General features: G+C 47.6%; 1 protein-coding gene across 1 annotated transcript in view; it reads right to left on the reverse strand.

The window, feature by feature from the left end:
• LOC125225066 (NBAS subunit of NRZ tethering complex-like) overlaps positions 1-19,128 on the reverse strand; it is a 77,407-nt gene that overhangs the window by 2,910 nt on the left and 55,369 nt on the right. The window contains 6 exon segments of the mRNA XM_048128583.1: positions 147-400; positions 1,172-1,308; positions 1,311-1,482; positions 4,177-4,302; positions 4,711-4,800; positions 11,358-11,497. Of these exon segments, the coding sequence (XP_047984540.1) occupies positions 147-400; positions 1,172-1,308; positions 1,311-1,482; positions 4,177-4,302; positions 4,711-4,800; positions 11,358-11,497 (919 nt within the window).

Below are 19,128 nucleotides of genomic sequence, written 5' to 3' on the forward strand. Positions count from 1 at the left end.
TCTGCTTATGACAGACCAGCTTAAATACCTTTAAGTATGATAACGAGCTCTCTGTATTCGTTACTTATGTTTCAAGCAGTCTATCCAAACACCCTATGTATTTCACCTATATCTTCTCACTGAAAGACACTTCTAAAAGCACTGACCTGTCAACTGCTCAGCGTACTCCTCATTACCAAACTCCGTCTTGATCAAGTCCACAGTGTACCGCGCCACCTTAGCCACGTCCCCCGTGTGTTCCATCTTCCCCTTATCGCTCAAGGCGAGTAGGCCGATCTGCTTGTGAGGGGGAAGACCGGCCTCAGTGGCTTTGGCCATGACGGTTTCTATCAGGTCTTCGGGGAGTTTGATGCCTTCTTTGTGGTATTGGATGATGCGGGTCACTAGGGCTGGAATGTCGCTGAAAATGGTAAGGGAAAGTATGAGCATTTAGTTTAATACATTTTTTTTTTTTTTTTTTCCTAGCCTATAATTGTGTCCCACTGCTGGGCAAAGGCCTCCCCTTTCTTCCGCCACTCATCCCGATTTGCCGCCTGCTCCGGCCAGTCGCCGCAAAATGCGTCGAGGTCATCCCGCCATCTTTTCTTTGGCCTACCTCTGCCCCGGCTAATCTGTGGTGTCCAGTCGGTAGCCAATTTGGCCTACCGATCTGGATGCATTCGGCAGACATGTCCTGCCCAATCCCACTTGAGCCTTGCAGACTTAACACCCACATTAACACACACGTTTAATACATATACGTGGAAATGTTTAGTATGAAATTCGTTTAGATTTAGACATTTTAAACTATAATACAGAATATTTTATTTCTTATTTTGTGGCTTTGACCGAATCTGATTGGATGGATTTGAGATCGGATTGAATGATGTGAAAAACCCAAACATGTTTATTGTGTCAATGTATTGGGAATTTGGGAGTATCTTGACTTTCTAGTAGTTACAAAAGCTATCAAGAAGCAATTGTTTTATGGAAGATTTCTTGAAAATGCCTAACCTAACCACTGTTTGCTTATTTTTCTATATCAAAATCAAAATAATATTTACATAATTAAAAACTGACATAGATGCCATACATTACAGAAAAAAAACGATCAAGGCTAGTGGTGGTGAAGCCGGACTGAGCTAAGACCGGCCAGCACGAGGCGGCCCACTAGTGGGACTGCTATACACACCTGGGTCCACTGTTGTCAGCAAGGTGTCGCAACACGCCCGCAGCGTCGGCGGCGACGTGCAGACACTGCAGCAGCGTGCCCAGCGCCGCCGAGCCCAGCCCGCCCAGCACGAGGCGGCCCACTAGTGGGACTGCTATACGCACCTGGGTCCACTGTTGTCAGCAAGGTGTCGCAACACGCCCGCAGCGTCGGCGGCGACGTGCAGACACTGCAGCAGCGTGCCCAGCGCCGCCGAGCCCAGCCCGCCCAGCACGAGGCGGCCCACTAGTGGGACTAGCGTCGTCGGGTCCCCGTGGCTCTGCTCTATCTCCCTGTTTAAAAAGTTTATATAAGTTTATGACGAACACAATTCCATTTTGTAAAAAGGTAGACATAATTGTTGAAATTAATTTAAATTAAATCACGAAAATAGGCACGAACGAACGAATCTCATTAATTCGCCAACTGCATTTCTTATGAAACTGTGTCCATTAGCGACGCATCGACTAGAATTCCCCGGTCGTAATGTACGGAGGACTCGATTCGACGCGGCTCGACACCGCCAAAGTGAACGCCAGGCTTATGAGGGACACCTACAAGTTACAACAACAGTATACAGTCCAATGAGTATTTGTGCCGTTCTCAATCAAGTATTAGTTTCAGCGTAATTATCTCATAATGGCGAATATGCACGTAACTCTAAAATGGCCACAATATATTTATTTGTAATCTTTAATTGCTAAAAAACATACGTTTACAAAATACTTTCGAAATTTGTCGTAATTAATAGTGAAAATCAAATTTTAATTTGACTTTTCAAAAAGTGGCTTTTTTAAATCCCGCACAAATTCTTAAAATGCAACGTGACTTAACCTCTGCAAGTGGGAGCGAGAAACAGTCATTCTTTTCTCGCTCCCACTCGTGTGTATGGCCAGGCGTGTGACGTCAGAGTACACTCGATCGAGCGCGCCAAAATGGCCGCGTTTAAATTGCCCGTAAATGATAGTGGTTTTAATTTTATTTTTTCTAGTTTCTTAGTTTATATTTTGCATGTGTAATATTTATTTTTAGTAATGTAGTTTATGTAACTAGCAGAATCTAAAAAATCATGCATATTCCCTATTAAATTCGTGCCAGCACTTGTGAACCACGCCATGCTGGAAGTAATAGTACATTGTGCAACAAGGGAAGTTGAATATTACTAACGAGAGTAAGTTAAATCGCGACGGCTTGCCGGAGCGATTTAAAGACTCGAGTTAGTAATATTCATACTCCCCGAGTTACACACAATGTTTTTCATCACATTCGCAATGTAAAACATATGTAAATAGATGTAAAAAAGTCAAGTACGGTACAAGAAATTTCATTATTCCCTTGGGAGAACGATTTTTCTATAACTCACGTTCCGCCTGCGTACAATAGCACATTTAGGGCCCATTTAAACGGTACGAGAACTCGCATACGAGTTTTATTACATTTCGGTACCTATTTGATGGCTGTGCAAAATTGTATGTAATCTCAACAACCCGCAATGTAACTAAAATCGCATGCGAGTTCGCACGCCGTCTAAATCAGGCCTTAAAGTGCGGGTATGATGTAAAACATATTAGACTCACGGCCATATCTCGTGTCGCGACACGCCGCCGTTCCCCACGATGCCCTGGATGGTGTCCGAGTGGTAGTTCTCCAGGAAGCGCGCCGTATCAGTTGTCTCACTAGCAGCACATAGCATTATGAACATGTATCGTGGTACTCACGGCCATATCTCGTGTCGCGACACGCCGCCGTTCCCCACGATGCCCTGGATGGTGTCCGAGTGGTAGTTCTCCAGGAAGCGCGCCGTATCAGTTGTCTCACTAGCAGCACATAGCATTATGAACATGTATCGTGGTACTCACGGCCATATCTCGTGTCGCGACACGCCGCCGTTCCCCACGATGCCCTGGATGGTGTCCGAGTGGTAGTTCTCCAGGAAGCGCGCCGTATCAGTTGTCTCACTAGCAGCACATAGCATTATGAACATGTATCGTGGTACTCACGGCCATATCTCGTGTCGCGACACGCCGCCGTTCCCCACGATGCCCTGGATGGTGTCCGAGTGGTAGTTCTCCAGGAAGCGCGCCGTATCAGTTGTCTCACTAGCAGCACATAGCATTATGAACATGTATCGTGGTACTCACGGCCATATCTCGTGTCGCGACACGCCGCCGTTCCCCACGATGCCCTGGATGGTGTCCGAGTGGTAGTTCTCCAGGAAGCGCGCCGTATCAGTTGTCTCACTAGCAGCACATAGCATTATGAACATGTATCGTGGTACTCACGGCCATATCTCGTGTCGCGACACGCCGCCGTTCCCCACGATGCCCTGGATGGTGTCCGAGTGGTAGTTCTCCAGGAAGCGCGCCGTATCAGTTGTCTCACTAGCAGCACATAGCATTATGAACATGTATCGTGGTACTCACGGCCATATCTCGTGTCGCGACACGCCGCCGTTCCCCACGATGCCCTGGATGGTGTCCGAGTGGTAGTTCTCCAGGAAGCGCGCCGTATCAGTTGTCTCACTAGCAGCACATAGCATTATGAACATGTATCGTGGTACTCACGGCCATATCTCGTGTCGCGACACGCCGCCGTTCCCCACGATGCCCTGGATGGTGTCCGAGTGGTAGTTCTCCAGGAAGCGCGCCGTATCAGTTGTCTCACTAGCAGCACATAGCATTATGAACATGTATCGTGGTACTCACGGCCATATCTCGTGTCGCGACACGCCGCCGTTCCCCACGATGCCCTGGATGGTGTCCGAGTGGTAGTTCTCCAGGAAGCGCGCCGTATCAGTTGTCTCACTAGCAGCACATAGCATTATGAACATGTATCGTGGTACTCACGGCCATATCTCGTGTCGCGACACGCCGCCGTTCCCCACGATGCCCTGGATGGTGTCCGAGTGGTAGTTCTCCAGGAAGCGCGCCGTATCAGTTGTCTCACTAGCAGCACATAGCATTATGAACATGTATCGTGGTACTCACGGCCATATCTCGTGTCGCGACACGCCGCCGTTCCCCACGATGCCCTGGATGGTGTCCGAGTGGTAGTTCTCCAGGAAGCGCGCCCAGCGCGTCAGCTCCTGCCCGACCTGCGTCCACGACAACTCGCTGGAAGACACACTGGGATTTATTCTAAGGAAGGTTTATTTTGTAGCAGCAGTTTCAATTACTAAGGGCCACTTGCACCAACGAACCCTACCATTTTATATGGAATTTGACAGATGACAGCCCACTAACCCTCAGGTTGGTACAAATGGGCCTAAGTAATGGGGTGGCCCCAGTATAAGTATAGGTATTCAACAGAAGTGACATCATAAAATTAAAGTTAAATTCTGTTTTTTTTTTTTGGCCCGACACGCTCTTGGCCGGTTTTTTTCTTATACTTTAGCTGTCTATACGGAGTTACATATGTCTTTGATGTAAGTAAGAATTTAGAATGTCGGCGTATTGTGAACATCAAAGGAGTGAGCCTTCTGTACTTGTACTATTATATATTCTGTGGCAGTAGCGACTTACTCCTTGGTGAACTTGAAGTCGTTCTCCTGCTCCTGCTGGCAGTAGTCCACAGCTTGCATCAGCATCAGGCTCCGAGTGCCCGCGGGGACCCTGCAATGTAAGCCAACGTTAGTCCGTTTTCACATTTCCGATCCGTTATCCGATGTCGGAAGTATTTCAATGTAAAAAATCCAAGATGGCGCCTGTAATGTATGGGATATCGGTCCTACATCCGAATGTGAAAACGCACTTGCGGTCCGTCCTATGTAATTATCCCCAGGTACTTGCATAGGTAAAAGTGGCCACCTTCATTTTAGACAAGTTTTTGAGGATAGCTATACTGTTTTATATAATATATAGATATGTTTTGTTAGCGACTGATGTAGAAATATTTCTGAAACAAGAACAATTTACAACTATAACCTAATCACAAAATTAAAATTTAGAAAAAAAACCCCGACATATATACTACGACCTACGTCGGTGGCAAACAAGCAAAAGCCGCCTGATAAAAAGCGGTCACCGTAACCTATGGACGCCTGCAACTCAAGGAGTGTCACAATGCGCGTTGCCAAACCATTAAAAACTTGTACACTCCCTTTTGCTGTGTTAAGTACACAGCAAAAGGGAGTGTACAAGTACACAGCAAAAGGGAGTGTGCTAAGAACACTCCCGACTAACTCAGCTTTCAAACAAAAAAAAACTAAATCTAAATCGGCTCATCCGTAAAGGACCTACGATGCCACAGACAGACACACACACAAACAGACAAATAGACAGACAGACACACACGTCAAACTTATAACACATTGTGCAACAAGGGGAGGAACTTGAATATTACTAACGAGAGACTCGAGTTAGTAATATTTATACGTCCCGAGTTACACACAATGTTTTTCATCACACCTTCATTATAAAAAGTATGCAAAAAGGTAAAAAAGAGTTGAATACAGTACTATAAATTTCTTAACTTATTCTATAACTCAGAACGATTTTTCTATAACTCACGCTCCGCCTGCGTGCAATAGCACATTTAGTATGCGAGTGTGATGAAAAATATGTAATCTTGAAGATATAATATGAAGAACTTGACACGACTTGTTTATTAATATCGTCAACAGATGGCGCTGGGAGCGAGATAGATCGCGCAAGCGTTTGGATTTTGTAGGGTATAGACCCCGTGTGGAGAAAACGCTCTAACATACGGTTACTCACGTTCGCGAAAATTGCGACATGTTTCGAAGATTTTTGAGTATCACTGGTTATTATACTATAACCTCAGTGATAATAATTATTACTTAGAAACATGCAATAGTAGAAGTTAGAAACGAGTGGCGATAAATTAAAACACGACCGAACGGAGTGTTTTAAATTGACACGAGTTACGAATTACCTTTTCGCAAGACGTTTTTCAGTACAGATGGCTCTCCGAAGTTTCGACCTGACAATAAATTAACCACTTCTCGCACTAGTGCGTAAATCCATCCATCTGTACTGAAAAATATTACTAACACCCGTTGACCTATGTTTTAGGTAAGTTTCATTCACTTTTGAACCTCAGTTTTGACAACTTGGTCTACATTCTTAATGTGCTCTGTGCGTGCGGTATCAGTAGTGAGTGTAGGCTCGTTGGGTGGACGACATCCGGAAAATTACGTACAACTGGATGAGACGAGCCCTGTAGGCCTAGCACATGATGGCCGCGGGAGTATGTCGCCGCGAGACAGATGACACGTCTTTGTCTAATAGTATTAATGACATAAGGACAGGTAGTCTATCTCGCGGCGACATACTCCCGCGGCCATCATGTGCTAGGCCTGCAGAAGCGAGAAGTGGCGTACTATTGTCCCGGAGCTGTAAGTTCCTCTTTTTTAACCCCCGACGCAAAAACGACGGGGTGTTATAAGTTGGACGTGTCTGTCTGTCTGTCTGTTTGTCTGTCTGTGTGTGTGTCTGTCTGTGGCATCGTAGCTCCCGAACGGATAAACCGATTTCGATTTAGTTTTTTTGTTTGAAAGCACATTTGTTTTGAAGTATGTTGCGATGTGGCTAAGACGTATCGTTTGCCAAATCTAGCGGTTATTTACGAATTGATTGAATCAATTAGGCCCTATGTACAAGGAGGCGCTTAAACAAAACGGTCACCGACCGGGTGGCTCCTGTGGTAATATAATACTCTATGTGGAGTGTACACACCGCTGTAGGGCCTGGGGACTGAAGCAGGTGTCGGCCAGGAAGCGCAGCAGCTCCTTCTTGGCGAGCTTGTTGAAGTAGCTCGCGCACTGCCGGTAGCGCTGCATCCACTTGTTGTTGCTACAGACCGGGTGGCTCCTGTGGTAATATAATACTCTATGTGGAGTGTACACACCGCTGTAGGGCCTGGGGACTGAAGCAGGTGTCGGCCAGGAAGCGCAGCAGCTCCTTCTTGGCGAGCTTGTTGAAGTAGCTCGCGCACTGCCGGTAGCGCTGCATCCACTTGTTGTTGCTACAGACCGGGTGGCTCCTGTGGTAATATAATACTCTATGTGGAGTGTACACACCGCTGTAGGGCCTGGGGACTGAAGCAGGTGTCGGCCAGGAAGCGCAGCAGCTCCTTCTTGGCGAGCTTGTTGAAGTAGCTCGCGCACTGCCGGTAGCGCTGCATCCACTTGTTGTTGCTACAGACCCGGGGGCTCCTGTGGTAATATAATACTCTATGTGGAGTGTACACACCGCTGTAGGGCCTGGGGACTGAAGCAGGTGTCGGCCAGGAAGCGCAGCAGCTCCTTCTTGGCGAGCTTGTTGAAGTAGCTCGCGCACTGCCGGTAGCGCTGCATCCACTTGTTGTTGCTACAGACCGGGTGGCTCCTGTGGTAATATAATACTCTATGTGGAGTGTACACACCGCTGTAGGGCCTGGGGACTGAAGCAGGTGTCGGCCAGGAAGCGCAGCAGCTCCTTCTTGGCGAGCTTGTTGAAGTAGCTCGCGCACTGCCGGTAGCGCTGCATCCACTTGTTGTTGCTACAGACCCGGTGGCTCCTGTGGTAATATAATACTCTATGTGGAGTGTACACACCGCTGTAGGGCCTGGGGACTGAAGCAGGTGTCGGCCAGGAAGCGCAGCAGCTCCTTCTTGGCGAGCTTGTTGAAGTAGCTCGCGCACTGCCGGTAGCGCTGCATCCACTTGTTGTTGCTACAGACCGGGTGGCTCCTGTGGTAATATAATACTCTATGTGGAGTGTACACACCGCTGTAGGGCCTGGGGACTGAAGCAGGTGTCGGCCAGGAAGCGCAGCAGCTCCTTCTTGGCGAGCTTGTTGAAGTAGCTCGCGCACTGCCGGTAGCGCTGCATCCACTTGTTGTTGCTACAGACCGGGTGGCTCCTGTGGTAATATAATACTCTATGTGGAGTGTACACACCGCTGTAGGGCCTGGGGACTGAAGCAGGTGTCGGCCAGGAAGCGCAGCAGCTCCTTCTTGGCGAGCTTGTTGAAGTAGCTCGCGCACTGCCGGTAGCGCTGCATCCACTTGTTGTTGCTACAGACCGGGTGGCTCCTGTGGTAATATAATACTCTATGTGGAGTGTACACACCGCTGTAGGGCCTGGGGACTGAAGCAGGTGTCGGCCAGGAAGCGCAGCAGCTCCTTCTTGGCGAGCTTGTTGAAGTAGCTCGCGCACTGCCGGTAGCGCTGCATCCACTTGTTGTTGCTACAGACCGGGTGGCTCCTGTGGTAATATAATACTCTATGTGGAGTGTACACACCGCTGTAGGGCCTGGGGACTGAAGCAGGTGTCGGCCAGGAAGCGCAGCAGCTCCTTCTTGGCGAGCTTGTTGAAGTAGCTCGCGCACTGCCGGTAGCGCTGCATCCACTTGTTGTTGCTACAGACCCGGGGGCTCCTGTGGTAATATAATACTCTATGTGGAGTGTACACACCGCTGTAGGGCCTGGGGACTGAAGCAGGTGTCGGCCAGGAAGCGCAGCAGCTCCTTCTTGGCGAGCTTGTTGAAGTAGCTCGCGCACTGCCGGTAGCGCTGCATCCACTTGTTGTTGCTACAGACCCGGGGGCTCCTGTGGTAATATAATACTCTATGTGGAGTGTACACACCGCTGTAGGGCCTGGGGACTGAAGCAGGTGTCGGCCAGGAAGCGCAGCAGCTCCTTCTTGGCGAGCTTGTTGAAGTAGCTCGCGCACTGCCGGTAGCGCTGCATCCACTTGTTGTTGCTACAGACCGGGTGGCTCCTGTGGTAATATAATACTCTATGTGGAGTGTACACACCGCTGTAGGGCCTGGGGACTGAAGCAGGTGTCGGCCAGGAAGCGCAGCAGCTCCTTCTTGGCGAGCTTGTTGAAGTAGCTCGCGCACTGCCGGTAGCGCTGCATCCACTTGTTGTTGCTACAGACCCGGGGGCTCCTGTGGTAATATAATACTCTATGTGGAGTGTACACACCGCTGTAGGGCCTGGGGACTGAAGCAGGTGTCGGCCAGGAAGCGCAGCAGCTCCTTCTTGGCGAGCTTGTTGAAGTAGCTCGCGCACTGCCGGTAGCGCTGCATCCACTTGTTGTTGCTACAGACCGGGTGGCTCCTGTGGTAATATAATACTCTATGTGGAGTGTACACACCGCTGTAGGGCCTGGGGACTGAAGCAGGTGTCGGCCAGGAAGCGCAGCAGCTCCTTCTTGGCGAGCTTGTTGAAGTAGCTCGCGCACTGCCGGTAGCGCTGCATCCACTTGTTGTTGCTACAGACCCGGGGGCTCCTGTGGTAATATAATACTCTATGTGGAGTGTACACACCGCTGTAGGGCCTGGGGACTGAAGCAGGTGTCGGCCAGGAAGCGCAGCAGCTCCTTCTTGGCGAGCTTGTTGAAGTAGCTCGCGCACTGCCGGTAGCGCTGCATCCACTTCTTGTTGCTACAGACCCGGGGGCTCCTGTGGTAATATAATACTCTATGTGGAGTGTACACACCGCTGTAGGGCCTGGGGACTGAAGCAGGTGTCGGCCAGGAAGCGCAGCAGCTCCTTCTTGGCGAGCTTGTTGAAGTAGCTCGCGCACTGCCGGTAGCGCTGCATCCACTTCTTGTTGCTACAGACCCGGGGGCTCCTGTGGTAATATAATACTCTATGTGGAGTGTACACACCGCTGTAGGGCCTGGGGACTGAAGCAGGTGTCGGCCAGGAAGCGCAGCAGCTCCTTCTTGGCGAGCTTGTTGAAGTAGCTCGCGCACTGCCGGTAGCGCTGCATCCACTTGTTGTTGCTACAGACCGGGTGGCTCCTGTGGTAATATAATACTCTATGTGGAGTGTACACACCGCTGTAGCGCCTGGGGACTGAAGCAGGTGTCGGCCAGGAAGCGCAGCAGCTCCTTCTTGGCGAGCTTGTTGAAGTAGCTCGCGCACTGCCGGTAGCGCTGCATCCACTTGTTGTTGCTACAGACCGGGTGGCTCCTGTGGTAATATAATACTCTATGTGGAGTGTACACACCGCTGTAGGGCCTGGGGACTGAAGCAGGTGTCGGCCAGGAAGCGCAGCAGCTCCTTCTTGGCGAGCTTGTTGAAGTAGCTCGCGCACTGCCGGTAGCGCTGCATCCACTTGTTGTTGCTACAGACCGGGTGGCTCCTGTGGTAATATAATACTCTATGTGGAGTGTACACACCGCTGTAGCGCCTGGGGACTGAAGCAGGTGTCGGCCAGGAAGCGCAGCAGCTCCTTCTTGGCGAGCTTGTTGAAGTAGCTCGCGCACTGCCGGTAGCGCTGCATCCACTTGTTGTTGCTACAGACCGGGTGGCTCCTGTGGTAATATAATACTCTATGTGGAGTGTACACACCGCTGTAGGGCCTGGGGACTGAAGCAGGTGTCGGCCAGGAAGCGCAGCAGCTCCTTCTTGGCGAGCTTGTTGAAGTAGCTCGCGCACTGCCGGTAGCGCTGCATCCACTTGTTGTTGCTACAGACCGGGTGGCTCCTGTGGTAATATAATACTCTATGTGGAGTGTACACACCGCTGTAGGGCCTGGGGACTGAAGCAGGTGTCGGCCAGGAAGCGCAGCAGCTCCTTCTTGGCGAGCTTGTTGAAGTAGCTCGCGCACTGCCGGTAGCGCTGCATCCACTTGTTGTTGCTACAGACCGGGTGGCTCCTGTGGTAATATAATACTCTATGTGGAGTGTACACACCGCTGTAGGGCCTGGGGACTGAAGCAGGTGTCGGCCAGGAAGCGCAGCAGCTCCTTCTTGGCGAGCTTGTTGAAGTAGCTCGCGCACTGCCGGTAGCGCTGCATCCACTTGTTGTTGCTACAGACCGGGTGGCTCCTGTGGTAATATAATACTCTATGTGGAGTGTACACACCGCTGTAGCGCCTGGGGACTGAAGCAGGTGTCGGCCAGGAAGCGCAGCAGCTCCTTCTTGGCGAGCTTGTTGAAGTAGCTCGCGCACTGCCGGTAGCGCTGCATCCACTTGTTGTTGCTACAGACCGGGTGGCTCCTGTGGTAATATAATACTCTATGTGGAGTGTACACACCGCTGTAGGGCCTGGGGACTGAAGCAGGTGTCGGCCAGGAAGCGCAGCAGCTCCTTCTTGGCGAGCTTGTTGAAGTAGCTCGCGCACTGCCGGTAGCGCTGCATCCACTTGTTGTTGCTACAGACCGGGTGGCTCCTGTGGTAATATAATACTCTATGTGGAGTGTACACACCGCTGTAGGGCCTGGGGACTGAAGCAGGTGTCGGCCAGGAAGCGCAGCAGCTCCTTCTTGGCGAGCTTGTTGAAGTAGCTCGCGCACTGCCGGTAGCGCTGCATCCACTTCTTGTTGCTCACAGACCCGGTGCTCGGCTCCTACGGACAATAATATTATTCATTTAACATACATTTTTTTGCACTCACTCACTGTTGAGTAAAAGCCTCCCCTGTTTTCCGCTAGTCGTCACCGCTACGTGCATATTCCTGCGGCGGAGCGGCGGCGGCGGCTGGTGAAAATTTCTGCTAGGCAACACTGAGCAAAAAGAAACCTACCTTAACATTAGGTACTTTACTAGTAGGTATCTAATCAATTTTAGGCAAGCCTGTGGGAATCGGCTTATGTGGACCAGCCGCCACTGATATTCCTACCAGCCGCCACAAAATATGTACGGGCCAGTTAGTCCGTACACTTGCTTGAGATGGTTGAGTGCGTTGAGAGATGATGAAGAGATGGAGTTATGTTATACTGGTTTATTTCACCTTAAAATGGTTACACTAGGCAACTTAATTGGCAGTTCCTTTAGTTGATGATTATCGTAAGAGAGCTAGGTACGCACTAAATTTACCTTTACTTAAAATAATAAATTACGGCTCGGCCTTAAGTAGGTTGCAGCGTAAACGGAAAAATGTGCAGTTGCTAGACTGTACATGCTGGCAACCCCAAAAGAGAGAGAAAAAGTTAAGATAAATTTCAACAAGAGGAAAAGCCATTACAAATAAATCAAGAAATCCAATTAATCAAAGTCGAATGACACGTTGTCCTTGGTTGCGAGGCGACGGCTCGGGCGTGGCGCGAGGTGGCTCGCTGGTCTCGCACCGGTTTGTGGTTGTGGCTGGCTTTTCTCTTCTGGCATCGGTTGAAGTTCGATATCCTCGTAGTGTGGCCTTACTGATTGTAGTGAGCATTGTTTGCGCTTCTTTAGCTTGCACAGATCGGGATAGCATCTTCCCACTCCCCAAAAGACAGCAGCAGATATGACAGCGGCCAGCAAGGCATAGCTGATAGTATATTGATGAATATCGTGGGTAGTTAAAGTTGTTTGGAAACCTTGTTCCTTGTTCTTCTGGAACTGTATTCTATTATCCACTTCTTCTACATCGGTGTCCTTGTGTTTACGTTCAGTATGGTAAAGATGTGGTATGTTGTGGTAGGTCAGATTTGCAATCCGATTAATGGATGATGTTACTGAGGGCACGTTTATCTCATAGTCCATCTTCATCTTGCTGTTGTATTGGTTTAGTGAATGTATAGTTAGGTATTTAGATTGCAGTATGCAACCTTGTGCTAAAGTGACTATCCCGGATGACGTCATAGTGTGTGACGTCACATCTTGTTCACATATGGCTCGTAGCGTGCAGGTATCGCAGCAAATGGCAAGCCAAGCGTTTGGTGAGTGCAACTCGATCCAGGCGTTCTGACATGACGTATGCGCTACGTCACATGGTGTACTCGTGCGATGACTTATTAGTTTTGCTTCGCATGGAATGTTTTCATTGTGAAGGTTAAACACTGGCAAGTTTTTGTTGCATATGAAAGTTTCTAGTTTCAACTGTACGCATTCTTGAAGGTCCTCTTCTTTAAAGGATATGTAGGTATTTTTCTGCAGGTTAACGGCTATATAACGGGCACTTGTTTGCACGATGACAGTGTCTTGAGTTGTTTTGATGGGCAGCGGTATAGCACGATGTAACGTATAGTCTTCATCTGAAATTAGAGGAATGTGAAGTTCGAAGAAGAAATAAGTGTCGGTGACTCGAGCTTTAACGTACAGTAGTTTGTAGAGGTCCTTGATGTCTTCTCGTATGTTGTGAACAGGTAAAGATATGGTTCTTGGCAGCTTGCCAGCGATAATGTTCATTTGCTCGATTAGGCTGACCGGCGTCACAAGGTGGACGTCGATATGGCCCTTGTAGACATCAGTTAGGGTGTTGAATAGCATTTCCTGCATGTTCTTTAGATTGTTGATGAGTAGGTAGGCTGATAGTGAAGCCGAATTAAAGTAGCTCGTGGCCATGGCGATTTCCACTGCTGACTCAATTTTTGCTATGTTGATATTCGTTTCGTTCATGAAGGTCTCTATAACGTTGAATTGTTGTTGGATGTTAACTTCATTTTTCTTTAGCACCTTGTTTTCTAGTTCGACGATAGTTGTTTGATTCTTGATGAGTTCGAGTAGGTAGTTTTCATTGTCATGTACGGCTTCTATGTCGTTTTTGTATTTTTCGGCAAAACGTTGATCCAGGATTCCGAATAAACTATTAGCTAAATACCCAACCCCGTCGGCTAGTCCTCGTTTCTTCCTGTCGGTTAGATGCTTGTGAGGGGCGAGCAGCATAGAGTTGTAGTATTGCAGGAGATCCATTTCGTGGTACAGTTGGTTGAGAGTAGTTTTGCAATATCTTGGGTCCGTCTTCGCACACCAGTCTTCCACCCCATGTAGGTATGTTTCAATGCGACGAACTCCTTCCCAATAGTTAGTTAGGTTGTAATACATAAGTAATGTCCATTTATTATGTATTACTTGTACCTTGCCGATTGTATCATAATATATCGGTCGCTCGGGTTCAAGGTTCGTAATATGTGCCGACGTCGACGCGCTGGCGGCGTGCGACCCTGATATAGCGCACATGGTTATAAAAGTTGTAAACAATGTTACGAAGGATAGCTTGGCGGTTTTATTTCTTCTAGGATATCTTGTAGATTTCTTAGTGTTGCCTCGTTCAGATTCGTTGTTTTCCAATGATTGCTCAGTGTGGCTTGTCGATGGCTTGTCCTCGAGTTCAGCCCTTGGTTTCATCGGCAAGGGTGAAAGTTTGACAACAGGGCGCTTGAAAGTCCCGTTTCGAGTTTGTATAGTTGTTACGCGAGTTAGGCCGTCGCGCCCAGGGTGAACCTCTACGACGCGGCCGAGTGCCCATTTTGCCGGAGGTAAATTGTCCTCCTTTACAAGAACAATGTCATCCTTTTCAATATTTTGAGTTGGTTTGTTCCATTTGCTTCGACGCTGAAGTTGAGTTAGATAATCATATGACCAAGCTTTCCAGAATCGTTGCGTCATATGTTGAATAAGCTGCCATCTGCGGCGCAGATCGATGTGTTTGGTGTCACTGTAATCCGAGTGCGGCAGTGACAACGTAGCTGACCCGGTCAAAAAATGTCCTGGAGTTAGACAGTTATAGTATTCATCGATGTCTTCTGTAAGAGGACAAAGCGGTCTTGAGTTTAGACAAGCTTCTATCTTCGCCAGCAGAGAGATAAACTCTTCGAATGTAAGTTTCTGCTCCCCAAGGACTCTTTTTAGGTGATATTTCAAGGATTTCACGGCGGCCTCCCAAATTCCCCCACCACTAGGCCATGCGGGAGCATTGAAGTGCCATTCCACTTCCAGTTTTCCAATTTCATCAAAAAAGCTTGAGTTTGACAGTGTTTGCTTGAATTGTTCAAATTCTTGACGTATAATCTTCGATGCGCCGATAAAGTTGGTGCCGCAGTCAGAGTAAACATGTTTAGGCGTGCCTCGGCGGGCACATAATCTCTCAAAAGCAGCCAAAAATGTTTCAGCGCTCATGTCCGAAGTAAGTTCTATGTGTACAGCCTTCGTGGCCAGACACACGAAGATAACTATGTATCCCTTCGATGTTTTCACACCTCGCCCTTTGTTAATTTTGACTTCTACGCTACCAGTGAAATCTACACCAGTGTGCGTGAATGGCCTTGATGGGATAGTTCTTTGCGGGGTAAGTCCGCCATCAGCTGATGGGTGGTTGACGGCTTGAATCGGTGGCAGCGAACGCAATGTTGCAGTTGATATTTTACCGCCCTGTTGCCGCTTATGATCCAGTAACGTTGTCTTATGTAGTTAAGGGTTAGGCGCGCCCCGCCATGTAATGTTGCCCTGTGCCCGTGATGAATGACGAGATGAGTCATACGCCCTTTTTTGGGTAAGATAATTGGATTTTTCATTCCAGAGGGCAAGTTAGAGTTATTCAACCGTCCGCCAACCCGAATCAATTTCCTTTCGTCTAGGTAAGGCTTCAGTTTGTATATGCAGCTGTGGGTTGGAATAGGTTTATTTTTAAACAGTAGTTTATATTCGTCAGGAAATGCCTCCTTTTGTGCGCAGCTGGTTAAATATTCATTTGCAGCGATTAGCTCCTTAGTAGTTATATAGTTGGTGTCGGCTTTCTGCTTACGTCGCAAGTTTGTAATAAATCGTAATATCCATGCGGTGATTCGTATTACTCGTGATAGAGAGCTGCACTTTTCAAGAAGGTCGTATATGAAGTGTTTATCCTGCTTTGTGGTTAGGGTTGCTTCTTCGGTTTTCAATGCGCCGATGTTTGTAGCAAAAAGACAAGTAAAACTTTGAGCATCATTTTTCGGGCTAGTTTCGGGAAGAGACGGTCCGTGCCACCAGAGGTCGAGGTTAACTAGTTTGCTTGGATACACGCCTCTCGAAGCACAGTCACTTGGGTTGTCCTCAGATCTAATGTAATGCCATTTGTCTGCCGGTATTATTTGCTTGATCTTTGCTACTCGGTTCGCTACGTATTTTTCCCAGCGTGATATATCTCCTTGCAGCCATGCGAGAGTCACCTGAGAATCACAAAACGCTTTAATAGTTATGTCGTAATTCTTGTATGCTTCCATAACCTTCTTCATTAGTTGAGACAACAGTAGGGTTCCGCATAATTCCAATCTTGGAAGAGTAGTTTTTTGTGATATGGGGGCAACCCTAGTTTTCGCTGCTAATAAAGTTGTGCATGGCTTCCCGCTTTCGTCTCTAATGCGAGTGTATATTACACAAGCAAAAGCCTTCTCACTTGCGTCCGAGAAGCCCAAAAGCTCGATTTGTTTTGATGTTCCGCCGATCCATCTGTTAATTTTGATTTTTCTTAGTAGTTGCAGCTCTGTTTTTAATTTCAGCCATTCCTCTTGAATGTCGCGTGGTAGAACTTGATCCCATGAGATATTGTTTGTCCACACTTTCTGAAATATTAGCTTGGCGGTCACAGTTACAGGGCTATACCATCCTAATGGATCATATAGACGAGATATCTCCGACAACAGAGTTCGTTTCGTTAAGTTAGTTGAAGGCTTATTGTTTAGATTCCAGTTGAGTAAAAAAGTGTCAGAATTAGGGTTCCAGCCAAGCCCTAAAGTTTTCATAGAATCTTCATGTTTGAAGTCAAATGTTTGTGTGGAAATTTGATCTTCGCTTAGATTTTCAAGTAGAGTTGGGTCATTTGCCGACCATTTTCGTAAGTTCATGCCTCCACCTTTAAGTAAGTTTATTAGGGATTTTTGTAGTTGTATTGCTTCCGAAATTGAATTGCGGCCGCTGATGAGGTCATCAACATAAAATTCATTCTTCAGCGCTTCGGCGGCTTCGGGATATTTATGACCGTCGTCCACAGCCAATTGCTTGAGGGTTCTTGTGGCTAACCATCCTGCACATTTTTGGCCGTAGGTTACTGTGCAAAGCTGGTATTCCTGAAGGGCTTCAGAGGGCGAGTTTCGCCATATTATCTTCTGGAGATGCTGCTGGTCTTCAGAGATCCAAATGCATCTGTACATCATTTGAACATCAGCACAGAAGGCATATTTGTAGGCTCTCCACTTCAGAATCAATGCTTGGATGTCCCCTTGTAGGTTAGGGCCCTTTTCTTGCAGGCTGTTTAGGCTGTAACCGGAGCTTGTTTTTTGAGACGCATTAAAAACAACCCTTAGCTTCGTACTGATGGCATTTTCCCTTAGCACCCCATGATGCGGGAGGTAGCAGTCCTGGGATGAAGTTGAGGCCGAAGGTTTCATGTGTTCTAAATCGGCATATTCCTTCATGAATTCCTTGTACATTGCGGCCAGTTTAGGTTGTCTTTGTAGTTTGCGTTCCAGTTGTAAAAACTGAGAGACCGCAATTCGTTTAGAATTGCCCAGTTTTTTTTCGTAGTCCGCGCTCAATGGCAATTTCACAATGTATTTCCCATCGGAGCCTCGCTGGACAGTTTGCTGGTAGTAAGCTTCGCACTGGTCGTTAAGAGACGTATTCTCCTCGCTTTGGGTGATGTCTTCGGTTTCCCAAAACTTGGTAAGTTCCTCCAGGTTAATTAAAGTTACATGGCAGCTAAGTGGGCCATTCGTTGCGAGTTCCCCGCTAATAATCCATCCTAGACGGGTCTGTTGGGCAATCGGAGCCAATCTTCCACCCCTAATTACGCCATCCATAAGAGCGTCAGCGTAAACGTGCGCCCCTAGCAAGAGGTCTATAGGGCGCGACACGTTGAAGTCAGCATCCGCTAGTTCCAAGTTTTGTAGGTGCGTCCAGTTCCCTTTCTCGAATGTGGAGTTGGGAAGGTTCCTAGTTATTTTTCTAACAATGAATGCTTTAGTTTGGAATGTATAATCGGATTGCAAGGACTTGCAGGTAAGCTCTGCCTCCCCTTTGCAGCTTAAAGTTCCGATTCCAGTTATAGTTCCGTTGAGTTTCTTCCTGGGTAGTTTCAGTAGTTGCGTGGCATTTTCAGTTATAATGTTAAGTTGTGACCCCTGGTCTAGTAGCGCGCGGAGCGTAATGTATGTTCCATCGCTAGCTTGAAGTTGAAGTTGAACCGTAGTTAGCAATACTTCCACGCCATTCGTAGCTATATGATGGCTGGATGCTTGTTGAGTTGAATTTGAAGTTGATGGCTTAGATTCAAAGTTATTTTTTCTAAAATTATAAGTTGTTTGTTTCTTGGCCGTATTATTGTGCAATAATGAATGATGTTGCAAGTTACATTCCTTGCAAGTTTTGTTGGATCTGCATTCCTTGTCCCCGTGACTAAACAAGCAATTTTTGCACACTTGCAGTCTTGCGACCGTGTTGTTTCGCTGAGTTGTGTCTAGGTCGAGAAACTTCTGACATTGCATCAACACGTGCTCCCCATTGCAAAAAGGGCACTGACCGTAGGTCGCGTGATATGTCTTGGAATTATTCTTGAAATAGTTGAAGTTATTGTAGTTAGTTTTCTTGGCCTGATGATCCTTGTTGAAAGTTTTGATGGGTGCTGGCTTCTGCTGCGAGTTTATATCCTTTTTGGAGCTTTTCATGGTTTCGTAAGCCATGAATTTGCTTTCCAAAAAGAAAAGAAAGTCGTGTAAGACTGGAACTTCCCTGTGATCTTGAAGGTCCCGTACGTAGTCGCTGTGGGTGGTGGTGTCTAGTTTCAAAGTCATTAAATGAACAATAATAGGATCCCAGGTCGTAGTATCCAAGCCAATATTGTTTAGTCCACTCAGACATTCAGTTATGACGTCATGCATTTTCTTCAGATTGTGGCCGTCCGGCTGCTGAATGTTAGGTAAATTCAGCATGGTGTTCATAAATGAAATAAATTGAAGACGTCGGTTATCGTAACGCTGGTTTAAGATATCCCAGCATGATTTATAGTTGTCGGCATTTATTGTCAGATGCTGGACCAATCTTTCCGCTTCTCCGCGAAGCTTAGTTTTCAGATGCTGCATTTTTTGCGCCTTGTTGATAGTTGGGTTATTGTGGACGGTTTCTATGAAAAGATCTTTGAAAGAAATCCATTGGTTATAATTTCCTGAGAATTCGGGTATTGAGATGCGCGGCGCCGATTTCTGATAGTGTAAGGTTGACCATATCTTGCTGTTGAGTTCCTTGCGCATAGAATCGTATCTATTTTCTATGTCGGTGAATATTTGGTAGTAAGTTTCGTGAGAA

This window comes from Leguminivora glycinivorella, chromosome 4 (genome assembly GCF_023078275.1).
Source record: "Leguminivora glycinivorella isolate SPB_JAAS2020 chromosome 4, LegGlyc_1.1, whole genome shotgun sequence".
Classification (NCBI taxonomy): domain Eukaryota; kingdom Metazoa; phylum Arthropoda; class Insecta; order Lepidoptera; family Tortricidae; genus Leguminivora; species Leguminivora glycinivorella.